Genomic DNA, 21,662 nt, shown 5'->3' on the forward strand with positions numbered 1-21,662 from the left:
AACGGAAGGAAAATCTCCCTCTTGTACACTGTCGGATCCAATTTTGTCCTTAAGGTTAGCCTCCACCATCAAAATTGGAACCTCAGATTGTACACCAGCCAGCAACAATGGATCTGGTAGCCATTTTTATTTAAAGAAGAGGGTTGTGTATGAATGTGGCTGCATTACAGGGACAGATGATTGGATTGAACACCTATAGGCAAAGAAAATACTTTAAACTTGGTTACAGACATTAATAGATTTTTATTCTAAGCAAAAGCGGTAATGGTGCAAAAGTATGATTTTAAATTACTGATATAAAAAAAAATTTGGCACCTCCTTAAACCTCTTGTCAGCACTATCCAAAACAAATTATTTCACAAATTCTACATACATAATACAGCCTATGAATTGAAGAGGAAAACAGGTGGTACATTAAACTGACACCTATAAAGCCTTAACCTAATCTTACTTAAATGCTGGCATTACAAATTTATAGGTAATTTGGTATTCAAGAAGTTGAAAAGTCATTTCCAACCTTTCAAAACAACATAAATGAAGCAGCCTTATTAAGACTAACAAAAACCCTCACTTCTGTAGACTTGCCCTTTCACTTTCACTTCAACTGGTCACTTAATCTCGCGACCTGGATCTGTAATCTTTCTCACCAGCTGGAGACCCTAATGGTGATCGGGAACGAGAACGAGAGCGTGAACGTGAACGACTGCTTTCTTTCTGGTTCTTGTCTGATTCCCTCACTCTAATCCTCCTACCATTGATTTCAGTATTGTCAAGTTTTTCAATTGCATTCTGCATATCTTCAAAATTTGCAAACTCTACTACCCCTTCATTAGGGTTTTGCTTATGAGCATCTGCATAAGTGACTTCACCAGCTTTTCGCATGTAATCTTTCAAATCTTGCCAAGAACATTTTGTGGACAAGTTCTCAATGATGACTTGATATTTGGTGCGAGTGGGAGGACCGTATTTTTCACGTCCCCTGCCCTCGCGGTCTCTGTCGCTTCTGGGTCGTCTGGGTGGACCACCGGAGCCCCGGGAGTCCCTAAATCGGTCGCTGCCCCTTGGTGTACCACGTGCCCGTTCTACAGTCACTCTTTCCCCCATAAGATCCTTACCGTGCATTTCGTATACCGCGTCCTCAGCGTCCCGGTAATCTTCAAACTCGACGAAAGCGTAGCCATTTTTCATGGACACCTCCTTGATGTGGCCATATCGTCGGAAGAACTTTTCCAAGTCCCGTTCTCGCACTCTGTGGGTTAAACCGCCGACAAAAACGCGCGTACTCATTCTAAGACCGCGAATTAATGAGATAAATCTGAAAAAAGTTAATTTACTTTGGAAAAAACTGCCTTTTACTGGAAGGGTAAGCAAATACGCAGTCAGCAACACAAGTTAGCACAAAATGGCGTCTCCCCTAACATCCGTTCCGTTTACGATGTGATTGTCCTCGTCCGTTCCGTTTCACGAAGCAGCGTTGCCAAATGTTTGAATTTAAGTGTGTCTTGAGGAATGTATTCAAACTGTCAAACCAGGTCAAACTCTGTTTTTGATGAAAAATACGTTATACAAAACACCAAAATTACTAAACTGTTTACTTCTTTGATGTTTTCGTGAATTTTTTGCTGTGTTCTTTCGGCATTTGCCAATTTGACATAAACGGGCACGCTAAACAAAAATACAGCTGACAATGTTGCATTGACCGCAAAGGAACAGTAATGTCACTTGTCAACAATGACAGAACATGTGGAAATAAATCCAAATTTTGACAGTTGCCTTCACAAATATTTTAAACTAAACATTAAACAGAATTTTGAAAAACTTTTAACATTTATTACATTTTAAAAAAATCCTGTCCCAATGGCACTGTCGTTGATGTTAAGGAATAGCCCGAAACTAAGAGGTATGCTATTAACCTTTTGTCAACATTAAAGTAGAATTTTACAATTACATAATCATAACATAAGCCACTTTTTTCATCTTTAGGGCTACCTACTTTGTTACCGAAATGGACTGCCCAAATCCAGAAAGGCCAAAACTTCAGTCAACTCATTACTAGAAACAACCCGAGCAAATTGTCCCTCACATCAAAATGCAGAATTCAGTTTGTTAAGGTGGCTGAGCAACAGAGGAACATGTCTGCAGACCATAGCAAATTGTGGCCTATAGAGAAATTTGTTTCCATTTTATTGCTGGGTGTTGTTCCGGCCACCTTTATCTGCCCCAACAAAATACTAGACAACTTGTTGGCAGTGGCTGTAGTCATGCATTTTCATTGGTTAGTAACTGAAATACTACATATTTGAAATCTTTTAGTTATAAAGAACTTTTAGGGGCCTTGAAGCCTGTGTTGTTGACTACATTCGTCCAATACTCTTTGGAAGTGTCATACCAAAGCTTGCATTAGGCTTGTTGTATGTTTTAAGTATATCCACTTTGGCGGCTTTAATTTATTTCAATCAACATCAAATTGGAATTGGAGCTGCTGTTAGGAAGTTCTGGTGTATCACTGGAACACCCGCAGATAATGAAGAAGAAGAAAAATGAGGGCAGTAATTTTACTGGTTAAGTACTTTGTTATTATTAAATTATTGGTATTATGATGTCTGTGTTGCAATAAATCATTTCTAATTTGTGTATCAGATGACTGAAGAAGAGAAGAAATTTGTGTAATGAAATTTAAAGTTTCCACTGTGTCACTAATGCTGAAAAATATGGCTTAACTGATATAAAAACTCCATTTCAATCTTATAAAAGTACGCAGTATATTACTATTTTCAAAAAAACTTAAATTACCAACTTAGCTATTAAAATTGAAGCAATTGTTGCAACTGTTTAGCACAGTTACCCCTCTTATTTTCCAAGTCATTCCCTCCAAAAGTATGCAATTGCAAAGTTGTCATAAAGTTTTGGTTTTCATGAATCTTAGTCACTACGGTTAATCTGTCAGTTCCAGTGGCTGTGGACACTAAAGTGCCCACAGCTAAATAGGCCCGAAAATGCGACTCAGGATCGGTAAGTTTGGTTATGACATCCGGCAGTACTTGGGGTAGCACCGCGTAACCCAATTCATCCGATTTCTTCACACAAAGTATGGTTAGGTTTAGCAGCAGTGTGGACAATGCCACTTGTCCATTTTTATTAAGCTGACTCAGGCTTGTCAGATTTTCCAAGATGTCAAATCTGTGTAAAAGTTTAATTCAGTGTTTGGCTATCCAAGCTTGACCAACAATTATTACCTGCTTTCAAACACTAAAGTCTCTCCATATGGATGCAAACATAAATTACAAATAGCTCTCATAGCCACAATAATATTGTTAGCAAAACTACTGGAGCTATTTATATAGGATACAAGTTTTCCTAATATCATTTCTCCATTAGAGTGTACAATTTGTTGATTATTGGTCGCATCCTGCACCGCCATGCGCACTACATCTAATACAGGAAAAACGACATTGTCTGGCCACTGTAGTAGCTTGTACAACAGCTCATAGTCTGTAGCGTCTGCTGCAGGACCTTTACACAACGGTATAAGACTTTCCAAGTCGCTTTCTGATACTTTAAGATCATCCGGTACGTTTCTGTTAAACTCTTTAATTTTGTTGATAACGACTTGCGGGTCACCGGTATCGAAAGCTCGGTAAATTTTCACTGGAAACAGTGTGGCAACACTGGTTTGAGTGGTTGTTGTATAACTAGAACTACCAGTAAATGGGTCAGCATTGCCTCCACTTCCTACAGAGGTTGAAGTGCTGGAAAAAAACCATTTATAGATGATCTTGAAGATTCAAATGTAATGTGTTAAAAAGTATTATAACTAGAGTCCAGATTAAAAAGCACTAAAATAGTGAAAAAATTGCTTAATTATTTTCATCAATCAAAGTTTTAAAAAAGCACATAACTCTTTCAGAGACGCAATTTTTTTTAAAGCTTTTTAACTGATTTTAGACCGTTTTGAAAACTTTGGAACATTTGGAAGGGTCTTGGACAGTTTAAACAGCATATTGAAGGTTCTGGAATGGTTTAGAGGCATTTAGAAGTTCTTTAAGGCGGTTCTAGAATTTTTTGGAAGCTTTTAGACTGTTTTGAAAGACTTTCGACTGCTTAGGAAGCATTTTGGAGTTCCCGTAGTGTTTTAAAACCTTTTTAAACTACTTGAGGAGTATTTGGAAGGTTTTTGGACAGTTTAAGGAGCATATTGAAGCTTCTAGACTGTTTTGAAAGCATTTTGGAAGCTTTTAGACTGTTTTGATATCTTTTGAGAGCTTCTAGACTAGTTGAAGACCATTTGGAAGCCTTTAGACTGTTCTAAAAGCTTTTGGAAGCTTCTAGACGGTTTTGGAAGGCTTTCGATTGCTTGAGAAGCATTTTTGAGTTTTTGTAGAGTCTTAAAACCTTTTTAGACTACTTTAGGAGTATTTGGAAAGTGTTTGAACAGTTTAAAGAACATTGAAGTTTCTGGACTTCTTTTAAGGCATTTGAAACCTTGTAGGCTGTACTAGTACTGCTCTAGAAGCATACGGAAGCTTCTAGACTGGTTGAAGACCATTTGGAAGCCTTTAGACTGTTCTAAAAGCTTTTGGAAGCTTCTAGACGGTTTTGGAAGGCTTTCGACAGCTTGAGAAGCATTTTGGAGTTTTTGTAGAGTCTTAAAACCTTTTTAGACTACTTTAGGAGCATTTGGAAAGTGTTTGAACAGTTTAAAGAGCATTGAAGGTTCTGCACTGCTTTTAAGGCATTTGAAACCTTGTAGACCGTTCTAGACATTTTTGGAAGCTGTTAAACTGCTCTAGAAGCATACGGAGGCTTGTTTCTTCTAAAAACTTTTGGAAGCTTCTAGGCTGTTTTGTAAGCTTTTGCAAGGCATTTTGAAGCTTCTATAGTGTTTTGGAATGTTTTTACATTTTTAGACTACTTCAGGAGCATTTGGAAACTATTTGGTCAGTTTAAATTTGTAAATTGATATTTACCCATTTTGCAACAGATAATTGGTATGTTTTTGTCTCTCAGAAGCCTTCTATATCTTAATATAGCGATTGCAAGTGTAAATTAACCTATATAAAATAAAACCATACAAAAAATAGCAGAAAATAAGCACAAAAAACTAAATTAAGTAGAAAAAGCAAAAAAATCATGAAAAAATCTGTCAAATGACGTGTTTTTGCGTAAATCGTTCACATTAGATGTCAAAAGTTGGTTGCTTTTATTATTTACAAAAAGCAAAATTTCTAGAAATTCAGACTCTACTTATAACATAATTAGAAATACAGAATTCTCAGAAATTTATTTTTTAAGGGAATATCAAAAGAATTTAAGGTAATAAAGTCATATCAAAAGCAACAATTCAGGCAAGGGAATTGAACTATTTGGAAGCCATAAAATGCCAAGTCCTATAGTTGTTTCTTGGAGGACCCACACTGTAGAGAGAGAGAGACGCGACTATTTGACATGTAACAGTTTCACGGCACCGTTTAATGAGTTTTGACAGCTGTCAGGTGACTATAAACCCAACATTAAACGCAACAGCTAGTCCAGTTCGTCAAAGTGACCCACGCTTTTCTAACCACAGGAATTAAAACACTCTTAAGCTTTGGTAACATTGATTTGAATGCAATTTTCAAGCTTTTTTAAATTTATTTATGGAAATTAAATTTGCAAGACAATTCTTCAAGTTTCATATGTTTTTATTGTGGCAAACAACAAACATTCAATTAACTGACAAATAAAAAGAGACATAAGAAAACATTCCCTGGAAACTACTGAGAATTCAATGAAAATTCAAAGAACATTTGTAAAAGATAATTTACAGTTTTCTATAAATTCTTGGGGGAACCTTGGGTGATCTCTAAACATAATATTTTACTGAAATCACTTTGAACTTTCTTTTACACATACCTTGAAGAAGGTTTAGCAGCTGTTCTAGTTGAATAACTGCTTCCTCCAGTAAAAGGATCCACATTCATCCCTCCCAAGTCAGAACTTGGTTGATAATTAGGAGTATATCTACTTCCTCCCGTAAAGGGATCTTGATAAGCATTATTGGTTGGAGGCACATACTGATCCTTGCTATTTTTCAGTATAAAGTCAACTATCTTGAAACACAATTAACCTATAAGATAACTGAAATAAGAACTTCAGACAACACACACCTGTTCTAAATATTCTGGGGGCAAAAGGTTTTTGGCCAGAAAAGCATGAGCAACTTGGTAAACGTCATCTCCACGGTTGTAGGGCAGTTTTATGGGAGGTTTTCCATCCTCCACATCAACACTAAATACAAAATCATAAGGTTTGCCTTCGTAGATTGTTTTACCGGACGCGTCTTTGTCTGTGCCTCCCATCACATCTCCCACTTTCTCCCAATGGCTGTTATCACCATCAGAAACCCATTTGTATGCAATAACCTAGTTAGAAAATTTTAAATCCAAATTAAAATGAATGTGAGGTTAAATTGTAAAAATTAACTAAAGAACCAGAAAATTTTTGTACTGTTTGGAGTGTTTTCAGCTGTGATTTCAATGATTTCATCCAAATTTTTGTTTTATTCTCAGTATACAATAGTTAGGTATTTGTTATTTTAAAAAAAGACTAAAAATTATTTTTAACCACAATAAATAGCAATGTAATTAATAACTATTACTTTATGGTTCATTATTAGTGAGAACAAGTGGTTTTGCAACTTTAACATAATAAAAAAACTGTACCCTTAGAGCCACTGTCACATTATTTTTGGAATTTAATATTCATTGTCAAATACCTACTATTAAAGAAAAAAATGATTAATTTAATGACATTTGGAAAAATATAATTTATAATGAAAATAATTAATCTACCTTGCCACCTTCTCTAATCATTTTCATTTGTCCATCTCTCTTGCCTGGATCATACAGAGCTTCAGTCCCTGGCAAATCTGATACTTTGACCCCACCAATTTCCTGTACACTTTGCCGTTCCAAGGCTGCCACTTCCTCTGCAAATTTGGTCAAAGTGGCCTCATCTGCATACCTCCCTTCATCCCTGGTGAATATCCTGACCACTCCATCACTGCTACCTGTCACAATATCCCCATTTTGCAAACAGGCTACTGACCACACAGATTGTGCTGGTAAGCTAATGCTTTGAACATTCTCCCCTTTTTCCCAATATTTAACTGTTCTGTCTTCATCAGCAGTGACAAAAGAATCTGGACCCAATGCCTGACATCTTGCTATACTGTAGATGTAGCTGCTGTGCCCATAGCAGGTATTGACATTCTCACCATTGTATGACCATACTTTGACAGCGGCATCATTTGCAACACTCATAAATAACTTCAATTCTGGGAAATCAGCTAAAGCTCGAACACAATCAGAATGACCAACTAAAGACTGTAATTTCTGGCCATTTTGACTCCACACTCCTATTGTTTTGTCAGCACTAGCAGTTATTACTTTGTTGTTATCATTAATCTGTAGAATACCCCAAATCGCTGCAGTGTGCCCCATAAATGTGGTGACACAAGTTGGAGTATCCACTACTTTGAAACATTTTGCTGTAGTGTCCCATGAACCTGTCAGGAAGGCGTTGGGTTCATTTGAATTGGCCAAACAACTGACTGTGTTTGAGTGCTCTTTAATAGTGAATGTAGCAAAAGGCTCAGCAGGTTTGTAGATTAAAATAGCACTGTCATTTCCTCCAGTTACAACTAACCCATCAGGATACTTCTCAGTTGGGCTTAAGTATAGAACACATGCAACAAAGTTTTTCTGATCCTTGTAGGTCATAACTTCTGAGTAATTGCCTAGCAAAGGGTCATACTTCCAAAATTTTGCCGTTTTGTCCCTGGAACCGCTCAAAATATCACCCGATTGTGTTACTACCACTGATCGAACGTCTAGCGAATGGCCGTAAAGGCTTTTACTTAATTTAAACTCTTTATTCGATGTCATTGTTCTATTGTTTGAACACTACTAATGAATTAATTTTAAAATGGAAATGATTTAATGAAAACCCACAGTGAAAACCAAAATGACTTTTCTTTCTTCTCAGTTTTCAATTTTGATTTATTATTTATAGTTTTGGTTAGGTTAATTGTCATCTGGCAGAAAGTCAGTAATTAGAATGACATTTATGTGGGTATGTTCAACTTTCACTCAAATAAACCCGATACCAGAGACCCGATAGCCCTTGATTGATTGAAGTTTCACTCGCGTGTGATAATAACTTACTTACCACACTAATTTTATAATGTACTATTACCAAACAGCTAGCAAATTATTTCCTTTTTCTCCAAAAATAAACAAGTTCCTATATGCAGCAATCGAACATGGTAAAAAAATTTCTGTCAGTCATATGGTGTCTGTCAAAACTAGTTAATGTTTTGCGCGCCCGCCGTCAAAAATTTGAGGCAGTAGCGCTAGTGTCGCAAATAGCTGATACCGAGTTATGTCAATTTGGGTGCCAATTTGTCACTTTTTATTGAAAAAATCGTGAATTTATGGAATGTAGAGGCGAAATTAAGCCGAAAATGATTTGCTGAATTGCTCGCTAACACGGCCGTAAATAGTAGTGCTCGCTTTCGCTAAATTGGCACGTAAAACCCGGTTATAGGCCGCGTAGGTTGACAGGGCAATGATATTGTCCAAGGGCCAAATAAACGTTTTGTGCGGATTTTTCTTGAATGTGGAGTGCAATTTCAAAAATATTTACCAAAAACTCTAGTGCCAGCGAGGTTTCTTCTCACGAACAACCACCGCCAGATGAGATGGACCGAGGGGAATGTAAAAACCACTATGAGGCTGAGGATTCCTTCAGTTCTAAGCTGGTAAGTTTACAATTTGATTGTATTTTTGTTGTATTACTATTTAAAAGTTGTAAGTTGGTAACTTTGAATGTTATTAAAGCCCCCACTTTAGTGAATCCAATCTTTAGTATGACACAGTCTTCTGTTCTATAAAAAGTGGTGAAGTCACTGTAATCAAGTAAGGTCAATACAATTTATGTCTCTACTGTATTTGGGAGGCTTGTTAACTTCACATAAGAATAACAAAAGTATAGGTGAGTATGGAAGTATAAGATATAAATACAGAGAAGGTTAATAATATTTTTTTAATTTGTAGACTTCATGCAGGTAAAGCTAGATATGATAGCTCAAGTATCTAAAATTCTGTGTATAATACTTTGATTGTTATGTTTTCATAAAACATCACATGTCTGGCAGATGCCAGTTGTGTAGAGCATTTTAAGCAGCAGAAAGGTAAAGGTTCTATTCAAGTGTGATGTATGTCTGTCAAAGATCATTGAATATGATAGTTGTAAAACCACTTTTTAGTATGTAAATCTTGCTAATTAAGACACATTTAGCTGAAAACACAAGTTTCTATAACTTGATGCATTATCATTGTACTGAGAACTTGAATCACATCAACATTATCAACACTTGATTACAAGAACTGAAATTATACATTTCTCCAGAAGGATTTAATGTGTGATAATGTTTTAGTGCCCCATGAAATAAAAAAATCCACTTTTTCAAATTATCTTTAAAACTACAAGTTTTATAAGATCTGTAAGTTAAGTTGATAACATTTCTAATGAATTTTATTAAAAACCATCAAATAATACAGAAGGAAAAGAGGTGAGCTAACTGATGAGCCTACTTTACAAAATTCAGCAGTCAGCTGACTGTCACTCTATATTTTGGGTGTACTTTACAACATTTTTTTAGGGAAAAACGAGGTTGGAAAATCTTCAGGTTTACTTTATTGGTACTTTTTGTCAGAAACCTCATATTAATGCTCTGTTTGATTTCAGACATAAACAAGGCTGGAACCTTGAGCATATATGAAATGAGTCAAGACATTAACATTAATGATGTGATTGAATATTTATTCAGTAAAAGCAACAGGGAATTTGTGATATTTGCATTATCAAAAGTTCCTTAGGCTTGGTTTTAAGAAAACTTCTGCACTGAGGTGATAAACAATAATGGTATCCCAGTTATTCCCACTTGTATTAATACAGATTTAATTTAGTTTATTCTGGTTTTATTATTGCAAATAGATTTTCCTAAAAGTTTAAGTTTGGACACATGAACTTGCCTATAATAATTCTAAACTAATCCTCTTATTGAACACACTATAAAGCTTTAAAAAAATACCTAAGTGATTTGAATGTGAATTTTAATAACTTTGATATAAGGCCAAACATGTCATGAATTATTGATTTGCTTTCATCTGGGACTTTATGACAAGGAAAAGGTTTTTGCTAGATTTTCCTTCATGATCCAGACTCTGATCAAATTTTTTCTTTATAACTTTACCGCTCATAATATGGTGTAAGTATGTGTTTGTCGCACGGCCCACATAAAAATTATAATACACCCGTGACACTTAGGATATCATTTTAGTTAAGATGCGCCCACACTGTATCTAAAATTCAAGGTAAAGGAATGTATTTTCATTGCATAATTTTGTCCGAATTATGGGTTCTGTAGCATTTCTTCAATAATAATTACATAATTGTATTTATCACTATTTTTTTATTGTGCCTCCAGTTTGGTTTTAACTTTCCCATTTTGCATCTGTAAATCAATATATTTGTATAACTGGATGATGTAGGAGTGATAAAGAAAGCACCCATCTGAGTTTACATTCACGCTTATCTCTCTTGATACTATTTTTGTAGGTTTATTTCATTCTTATTAAACATGCAGACGCCCATTGATCTATCCCACCTTGATTGTTAGATCTGTGAAGCGCGGAGGCAGAACCCAGCCCGGAGATATATGGTCAAGAATAGTTTGAAACTAGTTCGTTACGTAGCTTTAGAGAGGATAGGTTGATTCTTCTAAGTATTGCGAGTTCGCGCTTAGAATAACTCGACGTTGCCCACTTAATTTTTGCTTAAGTGAAGGCGCTCCTTAAGTGCCCGCGATGTCTGTTGGGCTTTACGGTCCGTGATTAGGTCTGTTGTGTCGGGTTTTTTCCATTTAAACATTCCTGGTGATTCTTAACAAGTGTGGCGAATGGCAGGTGTTAAGCTTTTTAGGCATTCATGCATTATTTTGTCCTATTCAAGGTTGTAACCTGATCAAGAATGTCAGTATTGCATTACTAATTGTTTAAAAATAGTTGAAAAATGTCATCTCATTGTTTTTAACAAATGCCAAACTGTGCAGTGACTACTCATATGGATAAGACTTGGATTACCTTTCGACTTTGTGTATGTTTAGTGTGATCTATTACTCATGGTTCTAACAGTGGCTAGTGTAAGTCCCTTGGCCAGTTTTGGATTACAAAAGACCGACAATTTAAATGGAATTGGAGTTTCTTTGGTTACCTTTACTGTGAGTACACCACACATACAAAGCTATTTACTGAAAGATTGTTGATATTATGACCATAATTAGTTTCTGAGCTCTGTGCTATAATGATTAAGATCCTATACGACAATTGAACAGCTGGTACAAATATCTTTAAAGCTGATTCATATCATTAGTATGATATGTCTAGAAATGCGCAGGTTATTTATAATAAGACAGATATTATCTTCATCTTGCTTATCTAAGGTATTTTTCTTGGTATTGTATCTAATGATGAAAAAATCTCCCTGTATCTTACAATAATATACCTATAATACTTCTAATAATACTTTTGGAAAAGTAGCATTGTTTGATTAATTTTTCGATGATCTTATATTTCTATATTATTTTGGCAAAACGTTTCAAACAACACTCTGTATTTTGAACAATTTTAATGTCTAATTTTAAGTTATATATTGTTTGTTTACCTGAAAGTGTACAAATTAATTAGGACATACCAATACCACAGAATTTATTTCCACCTCCTTTTTGTCTAGAATTTTTTTTTCAATACACTCTATAGTCAGCTAATTCTGACTTGTTTTCAAGGATTTTTGCCCAGCTGATTTAGTAGTTGCATTCGTCTCTGCTTCGTTAATTTGTTTATTACATACCGGACGCCTACCTGTAGAATTAATATTCAAAAGAGTTTGATTATCAACATCAAAACGACGGTTCAGTTGGTGGTTTTGACGATTGGTGGTCGCACAACTCGAATCCCCACGTCTCTTGAATGCCTAATTAAGTTCTGCTGGCCGTCTGCCGGACGAAACGTCAATGGCCAGCAATTGATTACCGTATTGATTAGCCTAGTATAGTTTAGGTTTCTAGCTGGTCCCATAATTTGAATTATGGGCGTAGAAACTTGGAACAGTGTGTGCAGACCACCAGGTTTGCAGTCGATGAAGCATTAAGATCATTCTCATTTTAAGTAGTAGGCAGAACAGAATTCTGAAAGTTTCTCAAAAAAGACCTAATGGGCTAGACAAAGATGGCGACCAGCTTTGTTACATTTGACAGTCACAAGATATCAATCAGACTTTCTGATAAGTGGACATGTGACCAACTGTTGAATAACATCACATTCGTCTTGACGAATACTGACGATCAGACTGACATGTCCAAGTTTATTGCCATCAAAGGAAAAATCAAAGAAAGGTTCATTTCTGATCCAGATATGTATAGACAGAGCTTTTTATACACAATCAAAGCCAGCCTAAACAAATTGTTTAGAACATTTGTTCTGGAAAGTACAACACACAGCAAAGTAGTTTAAACACTGTTCAAGCACTGTTAAGCAAAACTGGTAAATGGTTCTTTTGTCATTACCAAGAACATTCATTCAAAATTATTTTTGTTGCTCTCACAATAAAGGATGCTTTAAAATAAAACTCACATACCTGCGCATGTAACAAGTACCTAATAAGTCTACTGTACTAGAAAGCACTTGTATCTACCATTGAGTACAGTGTTGGAGTAAAATCATCCCACTTCAAAATGTTCAACCACTGTTGAGTTAGATCCGGTTTTTTGTAAAGTAAAAATCTGACACGGTTGGGCGTTTTCCTGAATTGCTGTTATATGTGGCTTGAAAAACTTATGAACGGCAGCAAACAAAAATAACTTACGCATATATCCTCAAGTCTTGATTTTAAACCGTAAAAATTCATCTAATCCTCAAAAAATTCAATTTCCACAATACAAACTGTCACAACTATTCCCGCCATATTGGAATTTTTGACAAGCACCTTCTACGCTTTCTAGTATAGTAGGCGGTGTTTTTCAAGCCCTATCTCGCAACTGAATTCTTAGCAAAAACAATGCATTTTAAAAATGTCATTTGCAATGGTCTTATTAATTCGATTTAACTCACTGTATAGTCGATGTCCTTTCTCAGTGACCCCTCTGTACTTAGTACAGGGGACTCAAACAAGTATAAATTTGTTTTATCAACCGACTTTTGGTAATGATGTCAATGTCAACAGGGTGACGCCATTTGACAGCGGGTTTTCTGATTCTTCCTGCCATTTGCAAATAAAATAATCACATAATAAGCTGTCTAATGACGTCACAGTGGATGCTTAGCGTCTCTTCGTACCCGTATTCGCGTTCATCTCAACATTAATAATATTGAAACTTGCACACCAGCTAACATAATTTTTCTTACAAAAACTGGTTGTTACATCCAAACATAATGTCAGCATACTTTTACACGTGTAGTACGGTGGCCAGATGGGCACTAAAAACGTAACCAGATGGTTCCAATCGTTATCTCTACCCCCATTATTTCCCGATTACCCATCTCCGTCCTAAAAATAAACAACAATGAGGTCGCGCGATGAGATATTCAATTTAGCTTGCCCAAGACGGAGCATGGCACCGTAAATGTGGCAATACCTTTAGGGAACAGGAAGTCGTTAAACGTAAAAATCAAAGTAAACAGACTTTTTTCCTATTTTTTGATGAGTGTTATACTTTTTGTGTAAACTGATCGGTTATGTAAAATGTACCGTTTGATTTGCACTGCAATTTTCGCGTTTTTTTTACAAAACGATTTCCTCATTCCATACTAATAAGCGACCGGCAACGGTGCCAAGTAAATGCTAATAAATAACTGAAAGTTGCTCGAAAAAAGTTGTAAACATCACTGAAAAATGGACATGACCCACAAGATAATGCATCTTCAAGTATAATAAAGGTGACTTTACAAGGTTATGCAAACTGGAGGTAACTTTCGATCTTCGTTGACCTCAGAAAAATGTTAAAATAGTTCAGTTATATATACGCACAAATCAATACTTCTGATGGGGAAAAATAAGGAAATAGATCAAGGAAAATACTGACGTTAAGAGTTTGTTTTCTACCAATATTTGGCAACATTACATAACATAAATTAACACGGTTAAAACCGATTAGAGTCGGAGGAACGTGTCTCTTTTGGAGGATAAATCATGTTTCACTAGTTAAGTTCACTTAGAAGTAACGCTTACCGTTTTAAATGTAATTAAGCGTATCTACCCAGATGCTGATTATAGACTTTACCTGGTGTAAAATTGTTAGTTAATCAACGATGAACGTTCAATTAATGTTTCGTGCTCTTTTAGGCAAGAATTTCATTCTTAAACTCAGAAATCTTAAATAAGTAAATAATGATTGACCTTGTTTCAGAGTTCATGATCAGTGATCATCATCATGATTAGCTAACATTTAACAAAACAACGAAAATAGAAGTGAAGTCAGAATTCTGAAAAAAAACAGTAAAAGTTGCAGTGCATACCTAATGAAGTATGGTGGTCAGTCAGTTAACAATTTTTCTCGTTAAAAAATTCCTCTTATATCAATTACCCATTGAATTCACTGGTGAAAATTGTTCAATCTCACCATCATGTACTTTCGTTTTATATAATTTTCAAAGAAGCATGGATTTATCATGATGTTCGTTATCGGTTTTACCATCAGATTTCTATAAGAACAATTCCATTTTAATGGTAAATGTTCCTGTTTGCTCGCGATGCATTAGTTCAGCTTAGCTGGCCGACGATTATCTGAGTGACGATCAAAGTCAGCTCATTGAAGGAGCGATAAACTATTCTAATGAAGAGTTCTTTTTTTCTTCGATAAGTGATTCGTAGTATCTCATGTGCGACTTTCTCGGCCTCGAGAAACGCACTCGGATCGACTAGAATAAAACCTTTTTGTTATATCCGACTTGTTTTCCTGCCTTGGGCTGAATCTAACGATCGGGCAAATAGAGAAGGCTGGGTGTAAATAGGAAGCGTGTAGATAGAAACCGTTTATATGAAAAAAATTCTGTTCGCACATTGTAATGAGCTTTAGAGGTGAGGCCTAATCGCGTTAGCGATGAAAGTCTTTACAAATGTTGTCGATTTCATTTTCTTTATTAACATAAAATAGAAAACTTTATCTTGAATGAAAATGACACATTTTAGCAATTACCCTAATATTTTTGTAATGTCACAACAAATTTGATAAACGATGATATAACGATTTGTTTGTTTCTTTCAGGCTAAACAAAGGGCGTCGATAAAGTGGCTCCTGTCTAAAGCTTTTAACAATAAAGTTCCTGAAAACATTAGCGAGCCATTCTACAAAGACCATGAGGTAAGTTGGCTGATCTTTTTATCAGTTTGTTTAGGACTTGCAATTAGGTAATATCCTTACAACTCCATACATCACTGGAATTCAGTTAATTCTTAAATGACGTTTGCTGTAATATACCGGGAAGGAAAAGGTTGAATGATAACCTGGATGATAACTAAATTATATTTTTTTGACAACTTTTTCCATTTCATACTTGAGTTATTCCAGCTCCAGAAAAGTTAGTTCGCCTTGAAACTCCTTATTTTATTTAATAATACCCATTTTTCAAACTATCGACTGTGTAATATGATGTCAACGGATTACCGTACGTCTATTTCTGATGAACCGTCATCGTTTGATATTATTTTGTTTTCGGTCTGCGGCTTTAGTGGACTAAATTGTGAAGGTACGACCTCAAATTATATTAGGCAAAACGTTTATTGTGGCTAATACTGTCTATTAGGCATATCAATATAAACCAATTTTGCAGTACTTTTGCAAGGCATAAGTGGGAGTACATAAAGTGTTTATTCTAGACAAACATGCAAGAAAACTTGGAATTTTTACAATCACAAGAAAGACCAACATAACAGTTTGAAGTTATTTGTGGTTAATTGGAAACCGTTTTCTTGACAAATGGTGAATGTGTACAGAGCTACATTTAACGATTTTAGTTGATTCCAAGGTCTGTTCGCAGAGAGAATCTCCAACTAGTAATTCGAGGAATCATAAGTGAGAGTACCTAAAGTATTTATTCTAGACAAACATGCAAGAAAACTTGGAATCTTTACAATCACAAGAAAAACCAAAATAACAATTTGAAGTTATTTGTGGTTAATTGGAAACAGTTTTCTTGACAAATGGTGAATGTGTACAGAGCTACATTTAACGATTTTAGTTGATTCCAAGGTCTGTTCGCAGAGAGAATCTCCAACTAGTAATCAGAGAAATAGGTACATGCATTGGTTACAAGTCAGAATACGTCATAGTCACGTGAGCATTCAACAAATAAAACTTGACATTTACTGTTTCTGAGTTGGAAACCAGTCAGGGATTGCTTCTGCAAACAGACTTCCAAATTACTCCAAACTTGCTTTAAAAAAATTTCACTTTTTGAGGTCTATTATTTGGTGACATTTTAAATTTTGACAGGTGTCAAAAATACAGTATAACAGTAACAAAATTGATGAATTCTCAAATATGTCCACGCAATAGATCTCAAAAAGTTAAGATAAGAACATGCAAGCCGTTTTGCTTATCTCATTCAGAGTAGGAGCTGATACTCCAAAATATGAAAATGTCATTTACTTACTTACTACTTACTTAAATGTCATTAAAATGCTAACTTTTTGCATTGTGATGTCAGTTAAGTAAATAGTTGTTGCAGGCAGAGTATTTAACCACCATTTTATGATTCATAAAATCTAGATTTATACTAATTGCAATAGTATGTCGTTTGTTAGGTTAGGTTAAGTACCTACAGAGACAAGACGAGGCTTTCAACATTGTCTTTTTTAAGTAAAGATACAAAACCAAAAATGCTGAAGGACGGACAAAATTTGACGATCAGTTAACTATTAATAAAGCATTAGGATGCTAATTGCTTTGCTATCCCAAACTAATCAACTCAGAGTTAAGATAACCAATCCATTTTCAGCCCTAATCTAAACATTACAATGCTACTGTATTCATGTAATATACGTCCATAAATAATGGATGAATCTCCCATATAATGCCGAGCTTCCTGCAGAGTTATCGTGCAAACATAACGTTTTTTATTATAACGAAGGTTTAAAGTGCTCTTTTATTGGTTTGGCGTTAATGTAAGCGTTAATTGGTCGATTTCAGAACCAAGATCACCTCAAGCCGCAGATCGCTGGCGCCTTGGCCAACGCTGAAATTTACTGCAGAGCATTGGCGAACATCTACTCCGATCCCAATTACCATAACCTCAACCATTGTACGATTCTACAAACACTGGCCAGGAAGAACGCGTACGTCACCGAACCGTCTGACGGGTCTCAGCTGACCGAGACTACACTCATACAAACGAATCCCTTACGTATGGTAAGTTGAGTGTTTTTCGTTGCTCCTTGACTAAGTGTAACGATATTTGTTTCTCACTCTAGAGCGCTCACATGGCAGTGATCGAGTCGATTATGTTGCTCTACTCGCGCGAAGTCATCACTAGTGACCGAGTGGTGGCAGCGGTGCAACGGTTCGGTCACAGTCGCGCCACTCAAATTCCCAGCACACACGAACAGGGGGCGCTGTTGTGGATTCAACACGCCTGTGATGCTCTCAAAGGGAGGATCGAACAGGAATCGGGAGGTGTGGTGGAAAACGGAGGATCAGTAAGTTTCTGTGAAGTTTTAAATTCGATGGTCTTATTATTGATGTGACAGCATAGTTTTGCCGATTCATTGTCAAAATTGACAATCACTTGTCAAATTTTGATGTTTTGGTTTCTTTAAAATGGAACGCTGTATTTTATTTGCTCAATCAAAAGAGTTTTTTTTGCTGATTTCAAAAATATCATAATAATAATAATAATGTTTCTTTATTTCAAATTACATATTTATAGTACATAAAATGAAATAGTGCTTTTACCTATCTTACTGTAATATCCGCAATGCCAACATAAACCAAAAGAAAGGGTTACTCATTACTTACTTAGATCAAATTTCTACCTTGTAGTTTGTGATAAAATTCCTGTGTACAATATGGCTCCATTTTAATTAACAATGATTTTAGCTCTTTCTTAAAAAATATTACGTTGGTTTGATTCTTAAGTGACATTGGCAAACTATTATATAACTTAATACAAGAATAATATGGACCGTTTTCAGTTTTTTTCAGGCGGTGAGTTGGTAGAGGCACACTATTAGATCTGGTATTATATTGACGTACTTGGGTCATGTTGAACTTATCTTTATGCTTATATAAAAACATTAAACATTCAAAAATGTACACACCAATTGTTGTTAACACATTTAGTTCTTTAAAAACACCTCTACAGCTAGTTATTGGACTCATTATCCGTATTATTCGAATAACCCTTTTTTGTATTACAAAAACATTCTGTATTCTAAAATCACTTCCCCAAAAAATTATTCCGTATCGCAATACAGATTTATTCCGTAACCTATTCTGGCTAACCTTACGGTCAAGTGCTCAATATGTCTCTCCCATGACAAAAACTCATCAAGTGTAATTCCAAGAAACTGCACGTTACTGTTTAGTCTGTAAGTTTCATTATTTACATGTATTGAATCATTAACAGTTAGACGTTTATTTTTTGTTTTAAAAATTGCTAACTTTGTTTTTTCGGTGTTCAGTATTAGCTGATTCTGTTTGAGCCAATTAGAGGTTTGGTGTAAGGCTTCCTGAGCCTTGACCACAAGGCCAGGCAGGTCTGAGCCAGATAGTAGAATGTTGGTGTCATCTGCATAGCTCGTTAACATAAATTCTTCTCCCATACTGTACATGTCATTAATATAAATAACAAAAAGAACTGGACCCAAAATGCTTCCCTGAGCAACCCCCGTATTGCTTATACCTATTTCGGATTTTGCCGAATTTATTACCACTCTTTGCGGCCTATTTGACTAATATGATTTGATCCATTCACTTGCTTTTCCTCTTATCCCATATTTTGATAATTTGACTAGCAGATTCTCATAAGATATGTTTATGTATGTCTTTATCGTAAAGTAATCAAAATGTGTGTCAAACACTTGACAGATTCTGGCGATTCAGGAAAAATACTGCAACTTTGATAATTTAAACTAAATATTTTTCTACTCAGATCAAAATTAGCTATTTTGAGTAAAATATAAACAACCACCCTGTACACTTTTCATCTTTAATGATGAATGATCGAATTTCATTTTGTATACAGGGCGATCGTTTAAAACCGCCAGAGATACCGAGCTGTCGGGACTTGAGAGATCTGTGTGACGGGGTCGGGTTAGCCGCCTTGGTCGCGTACTACTGTCCGGACGAGTTGCATTGGGGCGATATTCGGATATCGCCCGTTCCCTCTGTCCAGGACAGCGTCCACAACCTGAGGCTAGTGCGGGATTTTTGCTCTCGGTGCTTGCCCGCAACCATTTTCCACTTGCAACCCGAGGACATTACTTACTTCAGAGAGTAAGTGCTATTTTGAATTTTTTGTAAGGTTTGGCAATGTCGTTTTATTTCCAGCTCCATGAAGCTGAACTTGATCGTTTTTATGGCTGATCTGTTCAATGTTATGGAGATCCATCCAGTGGGGTGCGTTCGGGATAAGTTCAGTGGCGGTAAGTAAGTTTTTGATCAGCATTTAGGTTTGTACAGTTTTTGCTGCTAATTATCCTATAATGTACTGAGTATGAAAGAAAGTGAGTAAAACAGTAGTAGTTACTCTCTATGATCACTTTTCTGAAACGTGATTTGTCTAAATTGGTACCCATGTTTAATACCCTGCTACAGTAGGGATAGACGTAAAAGCAAATCTGTCGTGGTAGTATGGAAAAAAAACTGACAGAGACTCCAGCGGCAAACTAACGAACTAATTAGAGCCACAAGCTTAACTGTACTGAGTAACACTACTGCACCAATTCAGTGGCGATTTATTTGAATTACAGTCCTGCACATAATTTCTGCAACGGTCTCGATAAACTAAGAGTCTTTTGATTTAATCTAAAGCAAGAAAAACGTGGATTTGCTTATCGCAAATCTGAATGGGCTCTAGTATACGTGGTTTTTGATACCCATCAAAAGTCTAAAGCTTAAATTGCAACGTTAAATGTATTGTCGTGTTTTCTGGAACAATTTTCACTTTTGACAAAGAACTTTGTCGTTAAATTATTAGTAAAGGACGCATTGTAATTAACTTTGAGTATCTAACCACGTCTTTATAGTTTGACTTTGAACAAACGTTTGTGTCTTTAAAATGCAAAAATCTGATCTGTCATGTAAGCGCTTGTAATACTGTGAACTAACACTTATTGTTTGGTAAAGAAGTATTGTGATTTTGGTAGCTCAAACAACGTTGACCGCCCTTGCCCTTTGACCTGTCTGGCTTTAGTCCAAGCTCTCATGCATTAATAACGAGTTAGTTAAAACACTGTTTAATTGAAGTGTCAAATACTTCACCAACTGCGTTAGTAGTAGTAATTTTATATATTCAATTTAACCTATATGCTAGTCACACAGTTGCTAATTATGATAAAGGTAAAGGGACTGGACTATATTTAGAGGCACAGATGTATAGTACGCATATTATCGGGGAAAATTTGCATTCACCCCATTTTACAAGGACCGTGGTTTTATATTAGGTAGGAAAGGCATTCAATAATTGAGTGTTTTGTTGCGGTGTTGGTGTACTAAATATGTGGTGGTGGTACATTGTTGGTGAGTTTTTAATTAAAACCTGCTCGGACCAGTCGGCCAACCCATTACGTCACACCATTAACACTAGCCATATGATTGTGGCAGGTGGAATTAAATAGTTCGATTGTAATAATTTATAAGTTTAATCGTTAACAATAGCGGTGGTTTGCGTATAAGGTGTTGGTATCCTTGCGCAAGTTATTGAAATTCCTCCATAAAGAGGTCGCCGGCACAAAATTGCGAAAAGTACAAATGGTACAGCCGTCACCGTGTTTATATGCACGTTTGCTGGATAATTGAGTCTTTCCTAATGTGGCTATAGATAGTGAACTTGTTTGCGCTTTTTTCAGTTTTCAAGTTAGGGTTTTTTGACCCAGTTTTAGCAAAATTAGGCTAACTTTTACTAGTTGTTTAACTTTTAGGGTTAACCCAACCCATCTGTATGAAATTGGAAATTTACTAGGCTATTTCTAGTAATGGTCAAATTTTAAATTCATAAGTATTTTTTAATTGAATTTAATACCATATCAATTGAGCCATTATTGTCGGGCTGTTATGTAAAGGTCTTATAACACTTTGTAACCAAATAATTTCAAATTATCTCAACTGATTATTAATGAAAGTAGAGAAAATTGTGAAAAAACACTTCTTTATAATAATAACAATAAATTCCGGTAGTTAACAGTACCAACAGCCCACATGTAGTTTATAGACCATTTCAATCCAATTAAAAAATCACATTTTTTACAGACATATCACTACCAAGTGTTACCTTTCACGAATTAAAGATCCGACCTACATATTTTTTCTATTACTTTTAATTCCTCTATTCCGGCTAAAAGTTTTA

The 21,662-nt window shown here is 35.6% G+C and overlaps 4 protein-coding genes and 1 long non-coding RNA gene across 19 annotated transcripts in view; 3 read left to right on the plus strand and 2 right to left on the minus strand.

The window, feature by feature from the left end:
* Positions 1 to 219: 219 nt before the first annotated feature.
* LOC145725660 (serine/arginine-rich splicing factor 6-like) lies at positions 220 to 1,443 on the minus strand. Its single transcript, XM_081974499.1, has one exon. The coding sequence runs from the start codon at positions 1,285 to 1,287 to the stop codon at positions 613 to 615; it is 675 nt and encodes a 224-aa protein (XP_081830625.1). The 5' UTR covers positions 1,288 to 1,443; the 3' UTR covers positions 220 to 612.
* A 281-nt stretch (positions 1,444 to 1,724) lies between these two features.
* Positions 1,725 to 2,634, plus strand: SdhD (succinate dehydrogenase, subunit D). Its single transcript, XM_081974501.1, has 3 exons — positions 1,725 to 1,900; positions 1,984 to 2,275; positions 2,331 to 2,634. Exons 1-3 carry the CDS (start codon positions 1,858 to 1,860, stop codon positions 2,542 to 2,544), a joined length of 549 nt encoding a protein of 182 aa, XP_081830627.1. The 5' UTR covers positions 1,725 to 1,857; the 3' UTR covers positions 2,545 to 2,634.
* A 103-nt stretch (positions 2,635 to 2,737) lies between these two features.
* Positions 2,738 to 8,073, minus strand: Plap (phospholipase A2 activator protein). The gene is made up of 5 exons (XM_081974470.1): positions 6,831 to 8,073; positions 6,147 to 6,401; positions 5,893 to 6,089; positions 3,237 to 3,749; positions 2,738 to 3,180 (listed from the first exon to the last, which is right to left on the minus strand). Exons 1-5 carry the CDS (start codon positions 7,923 to 7,925, stop codon positions 2,805 to 2,807), a joined length of 2,436 nt encoding a protein of 811 aa, XP_081830596.1. The 5' UTR covers positions 7,926 to 8,073; the 3' UTR covers positions 2,738 to 2,804.
* Positions 8,074 to 8,404: 331 nt separating this feature from the next.
* Positions 8,405 to 21,662, plus strand: part of Patronin (calmodulin-regulated spectrin-associated protein patronin) — a 43,021-nt gene continuing 29,763 nt past the window's right edge. For 14 of the 15 annotated variants that reach the window (XM_081974448.1, XM_081974456.1, XM_081974461.1 and 11 more), the window contains exons 1-6: positions 8,405 to 8,800; positions 15,365 to 15,460; positions 17,288 to 17,506; positions 17,569 to 17,793; positions 19,341 to 19,591; positions 19,646 to 19,740. In XM_081974448.1, the coding sequence (XP_081830574.1) occupies positions 8,657 to 8,800; positions 15,365 to 15,460; positions 17,288 to 17,506; positions 17,569 to 17,793; positions 19,341 to 19,591; positions 19,646 to 19,740 (1,030 nt within the window). In that variant the 5' untranslated portion in view covers positions 8,405 to 8,656. Of the gene's footprint in view, positions 8,801 to 10,795; positions 11,324 to 15,364; positions 15,461 to 17,287; positions 17,507 to 17,568; positions 17,794 to 19,340; positions 19,592 to 19,645; positions 19,741 to 21,662 lie in introns of those variants that run through there. The other variant, XM_081974455.1, reaches the window with a different exon arrangement.
* LOC145725670 (uncharacterized) lies at positions 8,807 to 10,012 on the plus strand. The gene is made up of 2 exons (XR_014177364.1): positions 8,807 to 9,033; positions 9,096 to 10,012. It is a non-coding gene; the product is annotated as an uncharacterized LOC145725670 (long non-coding RNA).

Source organism: Ips typographus, linkage group LG2 (genome assembly GCF_016097725.1).
Source record: "Ips typographus isolate SLU linkage group LG2, UJ_Ityp_2.0, whole genome shotgun sequence".
In the NCBI taxonomy this organism is placed as follows: Eukaryota; Metazoa; Arthropoda; class Insecta; order Coleoptera; family Curculionidae; genus Ips; species Ips typographus.

Excerpts from the sequence above, each read along its gene's own strand:
- LOC145725660 (XM_081974499.1), bottom strand. The coding sequence starts at position 1,287 with ATGAGTACGCGCGTTTTTGTCGGCGGTTTAACCCACAGAGTGCGAGAA.
- SdhD (XM_081974501.1), top strand. The coding sequence starts at position 1,858 with ATGGCACTGTCGTTGATGTTAAGGAATAGCCCGAAACTAAGAG. Across the intron at positions 1,901-1,983 it reads GAATAGCCCGAAACTAAGAG|GGCTACCTACTTTGTTACCG; the intron begins GTATGCTATTAA and ends TTTCATCTTTAG. Across the intron at positions 2,276-2,330 it reads GTAGTCATGCATTTTCATTG|GGGCCTTGAAGCCTGTGTTG; the intron begins GTTAGTAACTGA and ends AAGAACTTTTAG.
- Plap (XM_081974470.1), bottom strand. The coding sequence starts at position 7,925 with ATGACATCGAATAAAGAGTTTAAATTAAGTAAAAGCCTTTACGGCCAT. Across the intron at positions 3,750-5,892 it reads GCTGCTAAACCTTCTTCAAG|CACTTCAACCTCTGTAGGAA; the intron begins GTATGTGTAAAA and ends GTTTTTTTCCAG. Across the intron at positions 3,181-3,236 it reads ACTTTAGTGTTTGAAAGCAG|ATTTGACATCTTGGAAAATC; the intron begins GTAATAATTGTT and ends ACTTTTACACAG.